General features: G+C 41.0%; 2 protein-coding genes across 3 annotated transcripts; both read left to right on the top strand.

Annotated features, from left to right (window-relative positions):
• Positions 1–33: 33 nt before the first annotated feature.
• Positions 34–13,637, top strand: mdm1 (Mdm1 nuclear protein). Of its 2 annotated transcripts, none has more exons than XM_056368191.1 (16): positions 34–259; positions 1,411–1,510; positions 1,688–1,837; positions 2,380–2,529; positions 2,853–2,947; positions 3,042–3,179; positions 4,708–4,869; positions 4,959–5,077; positions 5,196–5,283; positions 8,691–8,926; positions 9,154–9,336; positions 10,394–10,476; positions 10,576–10,637; positions 10,785–11,034; positions 11,922–11,984; positions 12,071–13,637. In XM_056368191.1, the coding sequence occupies exons 1-16, from the start codon at positions 242–244 to the stop codon at positions 12,178–12,180; spliced, it is 2,007 nt and encodes a 668-aa protein (XP_056224166.1). In that variant the 5' UTR covers positions 34–241; the 3' UTR covers positions 12,181–13,637. The 2 variants fall into 2 exon arrangements, with proteins under 2 accessions (XP_056224166.1, XP_056224167.1); XM_056368192.1 differs by having other exon boundaries at positions 36–259; positions 5,241–5,283.
• il22 (interleukin 22) lies at positions 12,212–19,270 on the top strand. Its single transcript, XM_056368193.1, has 7 exons — positions 12,212–12,255; positions 16,025–16,095; positions 16,187–16,427; positions 17,468–17,536; positions 17,729–17,878; positions 18,144–18,203; positions 18,843–19,270. The coding sequence occupies exons 3-7, from the start codon at positions 16,248–16,250 to the stop codon at positions 18,963–18,965; spliced, it is 582 nt and encodes a 193-aa protein (XP_056224168.1). The 5' UTR covers positions 12,212–12,255; positions 16,025–16,095; positions 16,187–16,247; the 3' UTR covers positions 18,966–19,270.
• The last annotated feature ends 1,000 nt before the right edge of the window (positions 19,271–20,270 follow it).

Here is a 20,270-nt window from a genome sequence, read left to right as displayed (position 1 = left end):
TAAACAAGGAAATACAGTTGACGTCACTTGTCGATCAACCGTTTTCCTGCTGACGCGTCTGCGCATGACGCTAAGCTGCCATGGCAACGGAGGCAGCACCTGAAGCCGAGGGACAAGCTTAGCCGCTGGCTAGCATGCTGGTCGGGTTAGTTAACTAGTTGTACAACATTATTACAACTAGTTAACAAAACGTTCATGGTCGAGTGATGAGTCGTCGTGGTTGGTCAGCGGTGAGAGCGCCATGACTGTCCGCTTCAAGGTAAACAACAGGTGTTAGCATTAGCAACAGGTTAGCCAAACAAGCTTGTGCTAACGAACGTAGCCACCTAACAGCTAACTCGCCGACTGCGCTATTTATAAACGGGTTCCGACTAAATTAGCGTCAGTTTTATCTCTAATGAACCAGTCTGGTCCCGGTTTACCGGACAGAACCCGGCACGAGACTGCAGAGTCAGGATTAATGAGATTTAATCTGATGCAATCAGATAATCCAGCTAATCAGGGTCAGATAGATTTGTTTATTTGCTTGTAGAACACTTTTGAAAACTCAATTTACAAAGTATAAAGTGCTAAAAAAGGGTTAAGGTTAGAAAATCGTACTAGTACTACTAATACTACTAGTATTACTACTATTACAGCTACAGAGGATATGATACCAACCATAACTTCATAAGTATTGAATTATCAGTATTGATTATCATATAGTTTTTATTGATCATTCATCAGTAAGACTTGTTTGATTGTAGTAATTTAAGATCTGAGAAATGCTAATGGGCATTTTCTATTATTAATGCTCAGGCTTCAACTGATGATTATTTTCATTAATGAATAAACTCTCAATTATATTGTGCTTAATTAGTTAGCTGTGCAGGCTAGTAAACGTCAGATTAAAATGCTCATCACCATTTTCTTCAGATGTTTTGTTTTGTCTGACAATCAGTTAAAACCCAATATATATTCAGATTTGAATGATTTTAAACAGAGAAATTCAAAACAGATTGACAGTAAGTGAGTTTAATGATTAATTAATCATAGGGCTGCAACTAACTTTTATTGTTAGTAACATTATATAGATTGAACTTAACACTTATGATTCAACCCTGCATTTCCCTTTCAACTCAAAACAAAATTAACCTATGATGGTGTCATATTGTGTGTACACCGTACAGATTCTGTATCAATTCGTTCCACCTTAGTGAAGCGAGATGATTCTTACAATAAGTGAAATATTCAAACATTCACAGTCAAGATTCTTTGATTTTTATGGCTGCACTGTTTCAGCAAATGGAAATATTCTATATGTCTTGCGCATATTAACACACTGTTTTATTTATTCGAACCGTGTTTGGCCTTACAACTTGTACATTTGAAGAGCCACCAAACTCTTTCATCTTTATGTGTTTGTGTCAGTGTCAGAGTGAATACCAGAAGAGCTACGGGGTTCCCCGGTCCAGGAGTCTGCCACCTCAGCGCTGCACCCCGTTGGCCGGCCTCCGCTCCTACCAGATGGGTAAGAACCCTGAGATGAGCTCTGACTGGATTGACTTTATTCTGACAAATTCTTTAAGAGACATCTAAGCCTCCTACCTTGTTGAAGAATCAGAATCTGTGACAATGCAAATATTTTTCATTATTCCTCTTAAAGTCCAAAGTTACATGCTGTGTCTTTGACTCGTGTGTCTCTCAGGTATCAGCAGAGAACCAGGTCTCCAGCGTCGGAAGAGGCTCGGTCCTGCTGGTCTCGCTCAGTCCTGCACTTCTCTGCTCTGTCCATCAGATCCACATCAGTCCCCTGCTGAACCGATCGCTCATGCCCACATAAGAGCGCCCTCTGCAGGTAGGCTGTCCATGTCAACAATATACATATAATATAGCTGAGAAAAAAATAGTTTATGATTCCAGCTGTTGTGGGTGGTTGTAGCTCAGGAGCTAGAGCAGGTTGACCACCAAACTGAAGGTCAGTGGTTCAATCCCCAGTCCACATATCAAAGTGTCCTTGGCAAGATACTGAATCCCTCTGAATCTGTAAAAAAAATAAATTGTTGTTAAATTAAAAAAAAAAAAAGACTCATCATCACATTATTTAGCCCCCAAAATATCAGTAGCAGTATCAGCCTCAAAAACCCAGTATTGGACAAACTGCAGTGTACAGTTAGGATGCTAACATGCTAGCTTTTAGTATGCACTGGTATGATAATAGCTGCTAATGTAAGTATGTTAATCTGTTTTCCTTGTCTAATGTTACTTTGGTAACAGGAACAAGATTAACTTAATTTAACAGCAAGAAAATCAGTCGTTTATCAGTCACTTTTTCAGAATCTGATGTGAGTTAATTTTAAAGTGTTTTATAAATGAATTCCTTCTCCTCCACCTCTTCAGCACCAGCCTCCAGGAGTCGCTCCGCCCACAGGAAGAAGCCTTCCCTGGCCCCAAGACCTCCAACACCTCCTCCTGAATCTCGAGCAGAACCTGAATCACCTGCACAACCAAAAACTCCAGAGAGGCCACAACGTGCTGCAGGAAAATCTAGTAAATACCCATCACATACAGTCCAGAGCGTAAGTATTTGGACAGTTACATATTCGTTGTTCTTCAGGCTCTGAGCTTCAGCTCATTCAGTATGAAATAAAATAATAGAGACGACATTAAAGAGCCAAGTCTCATCTTTAATCTGAGCAGGTTTACGTTAATATAGAAAAGAACAGTGTGGAGATATAGACCTTTTAAAAAAAACCTGAGCCTGAATAATTACTGTGTTAATGTCCAAATACTTATGGCCTGGACTGTAACTCGGCTTCATTATCTTCCTCTAAGATCAGGTTCCACTTAAGGAATATGATTTGTCTCCTCAGCAAAGCTCCACCCCTCCCAGCCTGACAGACAACCACAGCAGCCCAGCCGCCCTCCTACAGCAGCACCTGACCGACAGCAGCTCTCGGCCAATGAGGTGAGCCGATGAAAAACTGTGTCTAGTTGTGTTTTTTTAATTTTTAAAACAAGAAAATATCAGGATTAACAGGATCCTCCTCCTTGTGCTGCAGGTCGAGCATGCTCTGCGGTGGAGGGCGGGGCTGAGGTCAGAAGGTCAAAGGTCGGGAGGTCAGAAATCAGAGTACCACAGACAGTTCAGCTGGAAGAAACCTACAACTGCTGCGTCACCAATACTGACTGCAGAACAGGTACGATACCACAAAATACTGTAAATACTACTGTCAAGTACTATAGAATACTACCACACACTACAGTAATACTTCCAAATACCAAAAAATACTACCACATATTCCACTAATACTGACTGTAGAGCAGTTAAGACACACGTATTACAAAATACCATATTTTATCATGTATAGTATTGCACTGTAATTACAGGTACATTTCTACCTAATACTTCCAAATACCACTAAATACTACCACATATTTCACTAGTACTGGCTGTAGAGCAGATAAGATACTACAAAATAGTACCGAACACTGGCAAATACTATCACATATTCCAAAATACCAGCATATTTTATCACGTATAGGACTGAACTCATAGTAATTGCAGATACACTACAACCTAATACATCCAAATACTACTAAATCCTATCAAATATGATCATATACTGCACCACACTGACTTCTGAGCAGGTAAGATACTGCAAAACAGTTGTTCCCAAATTGTACCATATAACAAACCCATTCTAATTGACTTTATTGACTTTACTGACTGACAGCTACTAACAGAAACTCCCAGCTGCTTCATATGTTTTAACATTAACATATAAGGTGGAGAGTTACTACAATATGTTACTGTTTTCATCACTGTACACAAACAGAGATATGCTAGTAAATGCTAGTCAGTAGGATGCTAACTAAGAATGCTTTGGTCTGAGTCGCTGCGTTGAGCTTATTAAAGGTTTCTGGATGAGGTGACGCGTCTTCAAGGAACTACAAGAGGTCATGTCACCTTTGATTTAACTCTGCTGAATTCAAGAGGAAATAGATTTTAAACAGGTAAATCCCACTGAGACCTTAAACTACAAGTTTCAGACAGGAGAATAAACATCAGACACATGAATAAAACAGTAATACAACCAGGTGATGATGTATGAAGACTGAAATAAGATAAGAACAGAGAAAGTTAGAAAACAGTCAATATTTAGAAAACAGAGGAAATGAGTAAAACACTCATGTACCATGTGGTTTGAATTCAGTCTGGGATACTGAGCTGTTTGATTTAATTTCCTTCTGAAAACTGTTCCATGTTGCTGCAGCAGAAAACCTGAACACTTTCTTTAATATCTCAGTCAGTGCAGACACACAGAGCTATGATCTGAGTTTGAAAAGATAACAGTGGAGTTTTGTCTGGAATTACTTTTTAAATAGAAATAAACCACCGACTCAAACGATGTAAAACCGACAACAGATGAATGGATAAATAAAACACCTAAAAAGTGTTTGACTGTATAAAACATCAGTTGCAGCAGAAGAAGGACTGACTCACCAGGTGTGTGCACTTCAGCTGTGTCCACCAGGTGGAGGTAGACTGTTTGATTGCTCGTCACTGATGAGTTCAGTGTTGACATGTCTAATAGTAGTTTAATGAATCATTCAGTCTCATCACTGCTCTTTGATTTTAATGATTAGTATTTAAATGACTTGTCATTGCTGCTGACCTTTGACCCCCCCCCCCCTCCCCCTCCCCCTCCCCCTCCACCACTGCAGGTGCTGTATTCCAGCAGCAGAACTGTCCCTCCCTTTAAGAAGAACTCCGTTGCCATGGAAACAGAGTATCAGCGGAGCTTCCAGGGTGTGGCCCCTCCCACCGAACCCCGCCTTCGGACACATCTGGAACATCAGCAAATCCCGCTGTTCCACAAACACATGGTATATATGTCTGTGTGTAAATATGTGTGTGTGTCCTGATTGGTTGATTGATTGATTGATTGATTGATTTGAACTGTTTTCATCTCCAGACCAACAAAAAGAGGAAGGAGGAGTCACAGAAGAAGCCCCGCCCCAATAACAACGCCCCCACCCCTCAGAATGATAATGCAATGCCCCCTCCTCCTCCTCAGGTGCAGGGAGGACCCAGGTGTGTGTTTTGTGTTTGTGTGTGTGTGTGTGTTTTGTGTGTGAGTTTTTTGTGTGTGTGTGTGTGTCCGTGTTGTGTGACTCCATTGTGTTCATGAGGTCGTCTGTCTGTCTGACAGGATGTTCACAGAGTATCAGTCCAGCTTTCGTTCTCCCCTCTACAGGATCCCAGAAAAAGGCGGAGCCACGGACAGCGACGCCCCTCAGGTCAGGATTCAGTGTTATGGCTGATGGGGGGGGTGTCATACGATGAGGGGCGGGGTCAGTTATCATCTTTGCTACCTGACTCATTTAGATAAACCAGATTAACGTCACTCACCTACAAAAAAAATACTTGCAAGAGGGAACGATTGAAAAACGTGTAATTTCATATTTCAAATATTTTTGGGGGGCATTTTTAAACCTCAATTTGAGTGTAGACAGGAAATGGGACAGAGAGGAGGGGAGTGCAGCCGGGAGTCGAACCATGGATGCCCAGAGCGTTTGTACCCAAATCACTGGGCCATAAAATCACTTCAACAGCAACACAACCTCGGTGTGTGTCTGTCGTTCCCACTCTTCACTTCTCTGAACTCCTTCGTGAAGTTAAACCTGTGGAAACTTGAGGTTGTGAGTTAAGTCAACGTTAGCCTGGCGTTACGCACGCGTGTTCGAAAGCTAGCTCGCTCGTTTGTTGGTCATTTGACAAAAGGAATGTGACAGAAGGAAGAAGGATGAAAAGAACTGATAATATAATAAATCTCAAGTGTGAAACTGGTTAATACAGTTTCTCTGATGTAGCAGATTACAGCTGTTGATGTTGATAAACTCGCATTTCTATGGGAACAAAGTCACTGTTGCTTAATTGAGTGAAACAACATGGTTTCTGTTTGTAAAAGCAGCTGCTGGAGTGGAAATGATTTGAACAGGACTTGAAGTTTACTCCACACAGCTGTTCACACAGTTTAGGAGTGTCAGGCGTGTGCCGACAAGATAAACAGCTTCATGTCATAAAAAACACCTACACACACAAAGAGAATCAGTGTTTATGGGCAAAAGGTGACACACAACGTAACTCTTTACAAACACATCATAAATATATAGTTTCGTTTTTTTAAAAGGTTCAGTAACTAAGACTGCTGCTGACCGGAGATTTAATCAAACAAACAGGAGGAAATATGTAAAGCATTTGTTGGGGATTATTTCCAGTGGCAGATTAATCGTCGGAGTCGTGTGACATTATCTGATGGTTTTGGCGTCTTCACGGAATTCATGACAATATTCGATTCGTCAGCATCAAAATCAGTTCAGATTAAACTCTGCAACATTTTGTCCACTCGACGATTTAAACCTGCTGAACAGCTGATTTGAATTTGATTTGTCGGGGATTTGTGCAACGTGTGTGTGTGTGTGTGTGTTGATAGAAAACCAGAGTGCTGAGTGTCAGCGGTGAAACCACAGAGCTTCATTTCAGGGAAACAACACACTGTTAGTCACACACACATACACAGACACACACACACACACACACACAGGTAGGTTCCCACCAGTCGTGTGGAAAGTGTCGTTGGGGGGGGGGCAGATGAAACTTTTCTCTGCTGACATCAGATTAGTTGAAAACATCAAAGTCAAAATACCTCAAATATCCCCTGAAGCTGAGCAGGAAAACCCGTTTCTAAAACTGATAGTTTTACTTTTTAGTTTCGAATGTTTTCAAAATAGTTTTACAGTTTATGGCCAAAAATTTGCGGACGCTGCTGTTGCATAGCGAGGCTGCAGGGCCCGGTCGGTTAAATCTTAATGCTGCAGTGTACAGTTGTATTTTAGACCACTGCACTCTTCAACTGTGTGTCTCCAGTTTGTGTGTGACTCTTCCTCATGAGCTGTGTCTCAGTTGAGGGTCCGCATCCTTCAGAGGACCTGGTCTATGAAGGTGTGGCCCATCATAGACTGAACTGAAATGAGACGGTCTGGTCTACGGAGGATTTTTGCAACCTTGACAACACGTAACTTTTTTTTCAGTAAAACTTTTTGTTTTAAGTGTCTTTGTTTGACCAGTTGCATCGTTAGCTGCTGAACTGAGCTGAGACTCAGTGTAATCCTCAGGCTGTCTGTCAGGGTTGTTTGCTGACATATTATTTTCATTATTGGGACATAAATGGGACGATGATGTCACTCCGCTGTGGCACCGTCGGTCTTCAGGTGCAGCCTGTTGACCTGCACACACCCTGACCTCCACCTTATCGAGCACCTTCGAGACAAACTGGAACACCGACTGCGAGTCAGACCTAAACCCGCCGGCATCAGTGTTGGACCTCACAACTGTCTCGTTCAGACACAAGATCATCAGCGTAACATCATTACCCATAAAGCCCTGGACTTTTGTGGGCTAAACGTCATGATTCAACTCCACGAGCGAGTCGAAAGTCTGTGACATCAGGACAGAGACGAGTTGGAAAATGACTTAAGCAGAAAGTGTAAGTGAGTTTTATGGACGTGGACGAAACCAAATTTCACCTGCTGCTGTGACTGTGAATTTTTTCATGTCTGTGCTTTGTTAAAATCATGAAGCTGATTTGTCTTTGATGAAACTCCAGGAAGGAGGTTTTATTAATGTGTGAACTGAGGTGGTGCTGAGCTGCAGGACGTGGTGTCATCTCTCTGCTGATTCCAGTCAGTCTGAAGTTACAACATCATTTAAACGCATCACATGTGACCTGATTTATCATATTGCAAAACCAGCTGATGACAAGCAACATTTGTATGACAAGATAAATACTGAAAGCTGAACGAGAGACCTGAAGATCTGTTACTGAAACATTAAAAACGATTTATTGTAGTGTTGCATCTGAATGCCAGCGTGCAAACAGTTCGTCTGCCGCAGCTGCTTCAATCAGACACGACAACGACTGAATAAACCAACTGAATGAAAGAGAAATCTCTGAATCCGTGGGCGGCGTGTAAGCGTCCGGTTAACTTTCCATCCTGTGGTGAAAAGACGCTGTCAGCTCACATCATCGCCTGCCTGCTCAGAGGAAACGATCAACAGATTTAGCATCGTGACAGTCAGAGACCTGCAGCGTCAGGTTTTACAGTTCGTGCTGGGGTTGAGGTTTAGTCGAGGGACAGGCTGCGGTTTGCGTTGAAAAAAGGGCCGAGGTAATCCAGGGTTTGGACTGGGGTCAGGGTCAGGTTACCGTCTGGTTTACCAGAATCGACAGGACGAGGCGCCGCAGACTAAGGACACGCCGGTGAAGACGAGATGTATAATCTAATGATTTGCCTGAAGGCTGCACAATTAATTTAAATATTATCAAAATCGCAACATGGCCAAGTTCAACATCCAAATCAAATCTGTTTTTCTCTCTTCTCTTCATATCTAAACTTTGCCTTGAAAGTTTCCCCACACTGTAGAAACAGGAAATGCAAAGAGAATATCTGCTTTGATCAAAAAGAAGAAGAACTTGAGACTGTAATTTGTTAAAATTAGATTAAAACATTTTTTCAGTTGTTTGTTTTGAACCTGGATCCAAATTTGAGGCTGTAACAAACAAAATATGTGAGTGTCGATCTGCTTCATAACCTCCCTGATGTGTGAGACACGTCTGACCACAGTCGCGTCCGTCGTCGTGCAGGTGAAGCAGCTGAAGCAGCTGAGGCAGGAGGCCTCGTCGTACCGCCGCCGCGCCTGGGGAACCAACTTCTCTAGAGATCACCTGAACCAGCTGCGGTCCGAACACAACGCTCTGTGGGAGCCGACCGACACCACGGACTCTGCCACTGACCCCCCCACCCCACGCTTGACCTTTGACCTCTGTGAGGATCCAGACAGCCGCAGCACGCCCTGTGTGGAGGCTCTGGACCTGGCCAGGTGAGAGGTTATTTTTTGTCGGTTATTTATTCGATAAATCAGTTTGTATCATGTGACAAACAAAAGCATCAATGTCTGTTTTTCACTATTTTCGTCGTTTGTTGATTAATTAATTATCAGAATAGTTTTCACTGATAGTCTCATCAATCGATAGATCGTTGCAGCTCTAAAAGCATTTAGAAGTAAACTGTGTGTGTGTGTGTGTGTGTGTGTGTGTGTGTTGGCAGCCGCTCCGCTGCCTCCAGTAAGAGGTCGTCTGTCGTGGGCTCAGGAGAAATAAACACAAACAAAAACACACAAACAAAAGCACAAACGTCTCAAAGTCCTTCTGCTGAAAGACCCAGCGCCTGGGAAGGAGGAGGAGAAGAAGAAGGAGAAGAAGAAGAAGGAGGAGGAGGAAATACAGACGAGTGAGTTAAATTATGATTGTGAAACTTCCTTTAATAATTAATAATTCATTTGATCATATGAAGAAGAAGAAAACATTATAACCTTGATTTATCTGAAAAGCAGCAACACGGTGTCTTTCATGTTATTTAGTTTCCTGTTGTTATTAATCAACAGCCGAGACATGACAGGAAGTGAAACACGCAACGTCTTAAACCCAGAAGCCACGAGGAACCCGTCAGTTAGTACTTCATGAGTACTTCATAGTACTATCATGGTTCATAATGTGGAGCCGTTTGTTTACAAGTGAATCCAGTTACAAAAAAAAAAACACTATGAAGAAAAATCAGTTTCCAACACGAAAAGAGACAAAAACTAAATAAAAACTGACAAAATGTGTCAGAATTCTTGTTGGTAAACGGATCAATGATCTAATTAGAACCTGTGGAAAACTGGACGAGACAGAACAACGTTCAGACAGTTTGTGTCGTGTCACACTGATTAAATCTCAGTTTCAGACTCTTTCAGTTTGAGGCAGTTAGTCGAAGCATCAACACCTGAGACACAATTTCACCTGCATCGTTTGTTTGTGGGGATTTATTTTTAGCCTAAACTGAAAATGACAGCAGTCAGCCATGTTGCGTTTATTAACTGAGGTCAAACTCGTTGGGCTCTATTTTAACGATCCAAAGCGAACGGTCTGAGGCGCATGACTGTCACTTTTCCTATTTTAATGGCGGAAAAAACATTTACAGCTCCAGGCGCACATTTCAAAAGGGTTGGACTTTTGTTTTGTGTTTATGGCGTAACGTCCAATTCACTTTAAAAGCGCCTCGGTGTATTGTTGCTGTTACCATGGCAACAGTTCACAAAAATTAAAACTCGGCTTTTTCAACCGTGTGGCTGCAAGAAAACAAAGAGCAGATCTAGAAGCTAAACTGTAAACGAACGAGCTGCTGCATCAGTCTGTGGTGGACGTCTCTGATCGATCAGGACAAACGTGTGTGTGTGTTTGTGTGTGTGTGTGTGTGTGTGTGTGTGTGTGTGTGTGTGTGTGTGTGCGCGCGCGTGCGTTCACAGGGAGGAGGGGAGGTTACCGACTCCCAGGCTGAAGATACGACCAGTTCAGAGAACCCACCACGACCTCACCACACCTTCTACTGGTACACACACACACACACACACACACACACACACACACACACACACACACACACACACACACACACACCGTCGACCTCTGACCTCTGTCTGTCCTACAGGAGGAGCTATTCTAGTGGGAAAAGTGAAGATCAGTGATGAGTCTTCTCCACTCAAGCAACAGGTGATGTCACAGGTTTTAGATTCTTCATGGAAAATGAGAGAAATAATAAAAAACCTTTTGTCGTCCTGGAAAATCATTTAGTCCTTGACATTATTTTGTGAACAGTGTGTAAACCCTGTTGTAGTAAACTGCTCTTCTTGTCCTCAGAGGTGTGGGTCAGCCGTTTCCGTGGCAGCAGGGGCGGACGCTGTGGTCGACATGCCGTTCAAACGGAAAGAGGCGTGGTCAGAGAATAAACGCCCTCCATCACCTGGCCCCTCCCCTGACCACAAACCGGCTTCTAAACCAATCAGGATGAAGCAAACGCCTCCAACCCCTGTTGCCCCACCCCCTCTGGTCCCTCCCCCACTGCACTGCATCCAGGGAACCCTGAGACACCCTGACTTCCAGCACAACGGTGAGCAGCTGCTAATTAATTAACTAATTAACTAATTAATTAATTGGATTGATGAATTAATTAGACTGATGATTAAACAACCTGCAGGAGACCGAATCATTTTTAATCCGAAAACATCAGACACCTTACCCCAAGGTGACTCAGCCCTGAGACCAGTGTTACCATGGTAACAATCACTGACACTTGCACTGACCAGTCGCAGCCAACACCAAATTAATCAGATTTTTCCTGTTATTGTTTCACTCTCGTAACTGTTGAATTCCTTATACCCAAATATTTTCTGCTGCGGCAATTTTTATTCCTCCACGCCGCCGACAGTCAGAGGAGCCATTTTGTCTTCAGGTTGACCGTCCGCCGTCTCGTGGACACGATATCTGAGTAACGCCTTGACGGAACTTCTTCATAAACTTCTTCTGTGGCACAAACATTCAGTAGGACTCAAGGATGAACTGATTAGATTGTGGTGGTCAAAGGTCAAAGGTCACGGTCACGGTCACGGTGACCTCAGAAAACACTTTTTAGCCATTACTCAAGACTTCACTGCAATTATGACAAAATTTGGTTCATATTTTAAATGACTCTGGATAAGCAGGGATGTAATCTGAAACTAGTCTGAGTGGAGGAAGCGGTAATTCTAATTTTTATTTTGAAAAAAAGTCTTAATTTACCCAGAATTCATTGCACCAAAGTCCGGCTTAAGATAGTGAAGAGCTAAACAGTCGATCTGAATTCTGACTGTTTGTTGTATCTAAGAGTCACAGTCCGGCTCCAGGACTCACCTGGAGCGGGAGCACCGAGGGTTCCTCAGGTGTGACGGTGTGTTTTCGAGGTTGTGTGGTTGTTGGTCGTGTTGACGGGTGAATGATTGTGTTCCTGTGTCTCCTCAGGTGAGTTGGGTCTGAGGTTCAGGGAGCTGCAGTGTTCAGGACGAGGCTGCGGCTCCGATGACGGTGAATCAACCTTTATTAACAACACCACTTTTTAAACACTTAATGAAACTCCCACCTCCGTTTAAACCTGTTCTCCCGTTGCCCAGACGACCGGCTCTCGGTGATGTCGTGGCGTTCCGCGGCCTCCTGCTCCATGGCGTCCGCCGTCCTGCAGCGCGCTCAGAAGAGACGAGAAAACTTCTGGGGGAAGAGATGACCTCCGACCTCCTGACCCTAACGAGGTCCCTGCTGTCGCCGTGGAAACCAGCACTGTTGTTTGTAGAGCTGAGTGGTTAGTTAATGAGTCATTGCTGTAATTAGTCAGAATCATGTATTTTTATAGATGTAAGTGATTAATTTAATTAGAGAGAATCATGTATTTTTATAGGTGAGTGTCAGTACCTGTGTCAGTGTTTACAGGTTTGTCATAGATGTTTTTATAAATCTAATTATGTAACGTTAGTCATTGTGTAGCTGCGGCTCAGTTACATCACAACCTGAAACCTGAGCTCGTCAGTTTCCTCCTGAGGGAACGAGCTCCCACTGGTTAAAGGAAAACTTCGGAGAAATGTTTGGCAGCGAGGTTCGGTTCCTGTCAGCGGTTTGGTGTCTGTTTCATCTTCCTGAACGTTTCTCACACGCTGCTGCAGCGACACTTTGACCTTTGACATCAGAGAATCCAACGCTCTGACAGCTCCGTCTTCCTAATGACAGACTCACGGTGAGAACAAACAGACTGCCCATTAATTATTTAATTTTTTTATTAGTTTGATCTATAAAACATCATGAACCTCAGGGTCAGAGGCTGCAGCCAATCCCAGCTCACATGAGGTGAGAGGCGGGACTTATCCTGCACAGATGAACAAACATTCACACCTGCAGGAAATTCACCAGTTAACCTGCAACATATAAACTCCAGGGTTCAAACCCAGAACCTCCTGGCTGTGAGGCGCCAGTGCTGATCACTGAACCACCGCGTCGCTCCGAAGAACAAGTAAACACACTGAACTATTCACTTTACAAAAACAAGAATAAAGAAAAGCAGCTAATTCTCACATCTGAGAAGCAGATAATTATATTATTGTTTTTATTAAACAGGAAATTCACTGAAAAATTCCTGAAACAATTTTTTTTCCCACAACTTCAAATATTTCTGTTTGACGTCAGAGAACTGACATCACACAAACATCGCCATCACTTCCTCCGGACGGTGAGGATGGATTTACCTGGCAACTTCTCACACTGTGCAAACACACACACACACACACACACACACACACACACACACACACACACACAGGTTTAACCTGCAGATAAACCAGCTGACTGTGAATTCCCCTCATAACAATGTACAGGCCAGAACAAACAAAATGTAGATGTAAAGGTGTGTGTGTGTGTGTGTGTGTGTGTGTGTGTGTGTGTGTGTGTGTGTGTGTGTCTGTGTGATTTCCTCATACTGACAAATTTCTGCTCTAAAGTTTCATTCAAGGAAATACGACATGAATAAATCAGTCTGTGTTTAAAGTCATAAAATGATCTTGAATCTTGTGTTTTTTTGTTTCCAGTTTATTTTTTTATAAAATTTAAAAATGTAATTGCTTCATAATTAGTTGATATAAATTCCAAACCTTCATGTTTTTCACCACATGACATTAAAAATGTTTCTGTCCCGTCTCTTTGCTCTCTCCATAACAATGTTTACAAACCACAAATATGAGCCACATTGACACTGGCCAGCACAGGTGTCATTGATTGTTACCATAGTTACATTGGTCTTAGACCTGAGTCAGCCTTGGGGTGAGGAACATATTTATATATAAACACACATTTTTGATAAGTGTTTATGTTGCATCCACTCACTGATTTTGTGTAAATGAGAAAAAAACAAATCCTGGTTTACAGAAGGACGCTGTTTTCAGTTCACAGCTTGTTTCCCACGTTTGAACATTATTTTCAGTTTCAAATAAAAATAAAAGCCTTAATAGCAGGCGCATCAACCTGATACCATCATGCATCACAGTTCCTCATCGCTGAGGGTGCAAGAGCAACTTCCTGAAATATTTTTATTTTAAATGCTTAAAATGTATAGAAGCAGAGAAAGTCCGCAAATATTCTCAAATCTCAAAGTAAAAAAGCTTGTTACCCCGAGATAACGAGATATTATCAAGGGAAAACTATTTTTAAATCGCGATAACAAGATATCAAGAGAAAACTTTTTTTTTTCTGAAGATATCAGGAGAAACAATTTTTGTTATCGATGAGATATCAAGAGAAATTTTTTTTATCTTTAGATATTAGGAAAAAACGATTCTTAAAAATTATTTTAATTTTTTTCTCATTACTCCGAGGTATTGATGAACACATCAGAATATTTCAATCAAGGGCAGAAATCACATCGTTGCCATGGTTACTGAACGATGCGACAGGTGCAGATTATCTGGACAGAGTGCTACTCACAATTTAGTGTATGGGGTTCAATCAAAATAATTTTCTTTTGATTAACTTGAGATAACGGGATAAAAAATATTTGTGAGTATGACCATCCTCAGTTTATATATCTCTGAGCGTGCTCAGTAGAGTCTGGAAAATCAGACATCTCTATGAAATCCTTTTTGGAGACGTCTCAAAACTTCCCACCGCTCTGCTCAGTTCTCAGTCGCTGGTGTTCAGCTAAGGTCACTTCCCGTTCATCATTAACTGGGTGTTCCACTTCTCAGCTTCCTCACTACGCACAACATGTCGCAACGTATGATGAGCAATGTGACACAGATGTTGTAACACCTGATTCTGATCAGAACGAGAGTAATTTAAATTCAGATTTATTTCAGTATGAGTGAATTTATTCTATTGAAGGTGTTCACATATGCAGAAACAGGTATTTTTTTCCTTTAAACACAGCAGCTGATGTCAGGCCAGGTGAAGGATGTCTGCAGCTTCTTTTGTAGCAGTGAGGCCTTTAATCCTATTACCAGTCTCTGAGGGATTAACACACCCACACTCCGCACAATAAATGGAAAAATTTTACAGAAAACTGACCCGGCCACTCGATCCGTCACTTCACAACCTGGAAATTCCTGAATATTGATGTGAAGAAGCAGCAGAGACAGAGGAGGGAAACTGGATTGTTTCTGTACTGGCAGCGATCAGGGAGCAGGGTGGGGGTTTCCACTGTAGGCCTCCAGGAGCAGGAGCTCATACAATGTCCCTGATTTATATAATTGATAGATATCAAACAGGACTTCCTCTGTAGAAGCAGAAGGAGCGGCCAGTTGTGATGGTCTGGAGTCCCCCAGGGATCAATCCTGGGTCCCATTTATTTCTTTGTTTTTATTCCTCCCTCCATCATCTGCAGAACCAGTGTGCTACCAGTTGATTATCCTAAAGCAAATATAACAGATGTTTTTCTAATAAAAACTTACCTAATAATAATAATAATAATAATAATGCATTTTATTTATAAACAACACCCAAGGACACTTTACAAAGCGAATAAAAAATTCAGAAATTCAGAATTATTGTTTCAGTTATTGCATCTTTAAAATATAGAGTGCTAGAACATTGCTTGCATGTATTGTACATTATTATATAATCATTTTGATGATACCACATTTTGAAGAGTTGCATAATATGACAAAATAAACCTTCTGTTCAAACATGTAATCTGAACAGAGCTACAGTCACAGGCCGGTCGAACTAGTTTCTTTTTTTTGTCCGTCTGAGGGAAGTTTAAACAACAATGTTGATTTCCAGCTTCTAATCCAACACACAAACACACACACACACACACACACACACACACACACACATACATACAGAAAAAAAGAGGAAATGATGTCACTGCAAAAACACAATTAAAATGCTCTTTTAGCAAATCGATGACAAAAGTAGCGGCAGTCGTCACACCTTCACTGACAGTTAATTTCCTCTTTGTGTAAGTGACAGTAAACACAGATTGCCCCCGCTCAGCACTGACCTGTATGTGTGTGTGTGTGTGTGTGTGTGTGTGTGTGTGTGTGTGTGATGGGGTTTTTTGGCTGGTTACCTGTCCTATATTTCTGCAGAGGGGGCGGAGGGTTGATGAGTATAAAGAGATTGGGTGCAGAGACGTCTTCACAACAGCATCTGCTCACAGGTGAGGACACAGGGACAGATGCAAAAGACTCATTCAGCGCTTGAGTGTTTCATCACAGAGGTTTTATTTATTTTCTCTTTCTGTCTTCCAGGTGAAAACTCTGACTTCTCCTCGCTCTGAAAGGATTAAAGATCAATTTATCTCCAGGAAAGATGAAGCTCAACATCGCCACACTCTCTCTCCTCCGTCCTGCCGCCGCCATGCTTGTCCTTCTGCCGCTGCTTCTGATTGGCTGGGCCGAGCAGGGGTCAGCGCTGCCTGTCGACCGGCCGCTCAGCCAGCCGCTGCGAAACCCGCAGACTTACCAGGCCGTCCGGGACATTTCGCAACATGTGAGTGGTTCATTTAAAATATATGTCTTATACTGTAAAGTCAAATCCTGAATTCAAATGTTTGTTTTAACGTCAGATTTGACCTTTAAATCGGCGAAAGAAAAAGTATTCGGATCATTTACCAAAATAAAAGTAGTAACACCACACTAGAAAAATAATTTACAACATGTACCTACAGTAGTATTAGTATACAGTAATATTGGACTCATACGACTTCACATCACAGCAACCTTTAACTGCTTTATGTTTTCTAAAATGTTATAAAAATGCTTCTTATTTTATAAACTCATCATATGTTCAGTATGTAAACTAACAAGGAGCAAGAAGAACAATATTTGCCTCTGAAATGTAGTAAAGTAGAAGTATAAGGTAGGATAGAGTTGTAAAGTAGAAGTACCCTAAAACTGCCATTGAGTAAGTAGTCACATTCTGAATTTAATATATACATGGTTTCAGATTTTATTATAAATTCTTTTTTTATTTAGAGAATTTATTCATTATTTTACAATTAATTTTTAACAGAACTTCAAATTTAATTTCAGAAATCGGGTTTTAAATCTCATCATTTGTTGGCACCATTTTCACTCCGTAGCTCAAACCAGTGCTTCTCTTAAAGTAAATCCAGATGTTCAATTAATACAGATACAGTAAAAAAAAAATGAAATTATATTTTAGAGGCTTATCCCAGAATATTTATTTAGACCCAATATTTCATTTGTATTTAATCTAGGCTTCATAAAACAAGGAAAGAATTAAGGAACCAATATTTCTTCACCTGTACAGAAGAGCGGAGAAAGATTCCAACGCTGATTGATTTTGTTGTTTTGGCACTAATTATACTCTATTTGGATTATTGTTAGGGATCAAAACAGGAATAAATAAAGGGTTTTATACCTGACAGGCTGTAACAGGGTTTGAACCAGCGTTTAGGCTCCAAAACTGACTAAACAATTACAGGAAATGAACAGTGAAACAGTGTGAATAAATAAATGTGATGAATCCAAATAAGAAAAATCTAATCTCCCTGTCTGTGTTTTCAGGCTCAGAGTCAGCAGACAGACGACGACTCCAGCTCCAGACTGATGCCCAGAGTCACTAATACTAACCAGGTGAGGATAGATCGATAGATCGATAGATAGATAGATAGATAGATAGATAGATAGATAGATAGATAGATAGATAGATAGAAAGTTTAAGCTTTAAATTAAGTTTGGCAGCATGTGTTGATATAAAAATACATTGTAAAATATTGTTACAAGTTCAAGTTCATCCCCTGACCTCTGACCTCTGACCTCTCCCAGGACCACCTGAAGATCTGCTGCCTCCACGCCAACATCCTCGACTTCTACCTGAACAACATCCTGCGTCACCGCGACAACCAGCATCCCAGCATGCACCGGCTGAAGACCGACCTGTCCCGCGTCAGCGAGGACCTGAAGACTCAAGGATGTGTGAGTGTCGACCGGTTTCGAACTTTTCCTTTAACAATCAGTTCGTTGCAGAACAGTGAGACAAAGCAGCAACAGACTCTGATGTTGAGCCCAGAATAACATCATTTATGAATCTGGAGGTGGTGACGCTGTGGTTGATCTTATCTCCTGTGACAAACAGAGACTTTCTGTGGTTTCAGTCAAAGTGAACACACTTACAGATTGAAGCGATAACAGCTGCTAACCTACGCTACCTGTCTCCCTCTCTCTCCCTCTCTCTCTCCAGAATGTGACTCACTACCACGACCATCACCACGCCGTGGAGTTTCGCAGGAAGCTCGCCATGGTAAATTAATCTGAAGTTTTATCTTTAAAATCTACGTTGAACATTCATTTCCTTTGACTTTTTATTATTTCATTTTGCTAAAATTAATAATAATTGGCTTAAATTCAGGGTGTTGCTATGACAGTGAAAGAGTTTTTAGTGGTTGGCCTTTAATGAAAACACTCTGTTGTAATAACAAAAAAGGGGAGGTATGGAAGATGAAACAATGGATCAATTAGTTGATTAATAGAAAATGTATGCAAATATTTTGATCATTGATTTATTATTTAGGTCAGTTTTACCATCTTTAACCCCCCAAATTTTGTCTTTAAATCTCAAGTCAACTCTAAAAAATGTAATATACAAACGTGTCATAGCACTTCCTGGTTCCTGCTCCTCAGACGTGAGCATTTGCAGATTTTCTTTCTGACTTTTTTTTGTTGGTTCCAACTAAAAACACCTCGCAGACGTATAGTTTCATATTTAGATTTCATTAAACGAACAGGAGAAAATAGAGCACGTGTTGGGGACTATTTTCAGCGGTGGATTGATACACATTTGAAGTCTTTCCTCTTTTCGTGGGATTTGTTGACTGAGAAAAAGATAGAATATCACCAGTTTTCAGTTCTATTGTTTCTAATGTGTCTCTATTTGTTTCAGATGGGGGGCGAACAAGGTATGAACAAAGCAATGGGAGAGATCGACATCCTGTTCACCTACCTGCAGGACTTCTGCATCCTCAACAACTTCACGGACGCCAACGTGGACGCCGCCGAACAGTGATGCCCCCACCGTTTCTACTATTTCTACTGAACATATTTATCACCTTTTATACCGCATCATTTTATACCAACCACTTTTATACTTTTATTTATTTGTCTATTTAATTTGAGAACATATTTAACATTTTTATATATTTATGAAAACCTCGAGTATGGCTGATTAGTTATTAATCTATTTATTGATGAGACTGTTTCAATACATGAGCTGAGAGGATGTGGTGTTGATCCTGTTGCCATGTTGTGGCCGATTGTTTCAATATTTAATGTTTCTTGTTCCTCTCAGGCTGTTGGACACAGTGTGTTACGAGATTCACATGAAAATAAATAAAATTTGGTTCAAATATGAAAGTTGTTTTTCTGTCTGTTTGTGAAGTAAAAGGAAACGTTCAACATTTTTTTAAATAAAGGATTTATTTAAGTGTCATTTCCCATAGTCCACAATAATTAGACAAAATAAGATTATAAGAAAATGTATAATGTAACACTATAAAAAAAATCCACAAAAATAACAATGACGACGACAGTGTGGTTTTGTTTGGTCGGCAGGATTAAAAGCAAATATTTAGACGCATGGCAGCTGGTCATCGGTCTAAATATAGTCCAGCAACAATAGAAACAGATGCCAAAAATGGAAGCTGACTCTATTCTTAGTTCCTCAAACATCAGTATTTAACATCTTTGGTTCTGTGAGCAGGTAGAGAGGAAACGTCAGAGACAGAGTGGATGTTGTTGCCTGATAACGAGACTGAAAACGTCATTTTGGTTTTATTTTACACTGTTCATGTTTTCCATTTGGGAGGAGTTGTTATTTGATTCATTCAGTAGCAAGTGGGCAGCGATTCAGAGATGAGGAAACGGACGGTAAAAATAAAGAGGAAAAAGAAAAGAAAGAAAAGTCCAACTGAAACGACATCGTAACAATCTGCTGTTAATCGCCTGCGTTTATTCTCTGAGAAAAAATCAGAACGGCGGCTTCAAGTGTTCAGACCCCTTCACTTTATTGTGTTGTAGATTTAATTCTAAATGCATACAATTGCCATTTTTGCCATTTAATTTGCAATCAATAGTCCATAATGACAAACTGAAAGTTTTTGCAAAATTATTTAAATAATCAAAAACTGAAATCTCTCATTTATAGGCATATTTAGAACCTTTACTGTGACACTCCAAGCTGCAATCAGGTGCTTCCTGTTTGCTTTAATTATCCTTGAGATGTGTCTAGTACTTGATTGGAGTTCACCTGTGGTAAATTGAATTGAGAATAAACCCCAGGAGAACAGTGGCCTCAGTAACAGTGAAATGGACG

Source organism: Seriola aureovittata, chromosome 22 (genome assembly GCF_021018895.1).
Source record: "Seriola aureovittata isolate HTS-2021-v1 ecotype China chromosome 22, ASM2101889v1, whole genome shotgun sequence".
Classification (NCBI taxonomy): domain Eukaryota; kingdom Metazoa; phylum Chordata; class Actinopteri; order Carangiformes; family Carangidae; genus Seriola; species Seriola aureovittata.
Note: the sequence above shows the minus strand (reverse complement) of the source record. Positions and strands in the feature narration are given on the sequence as shown.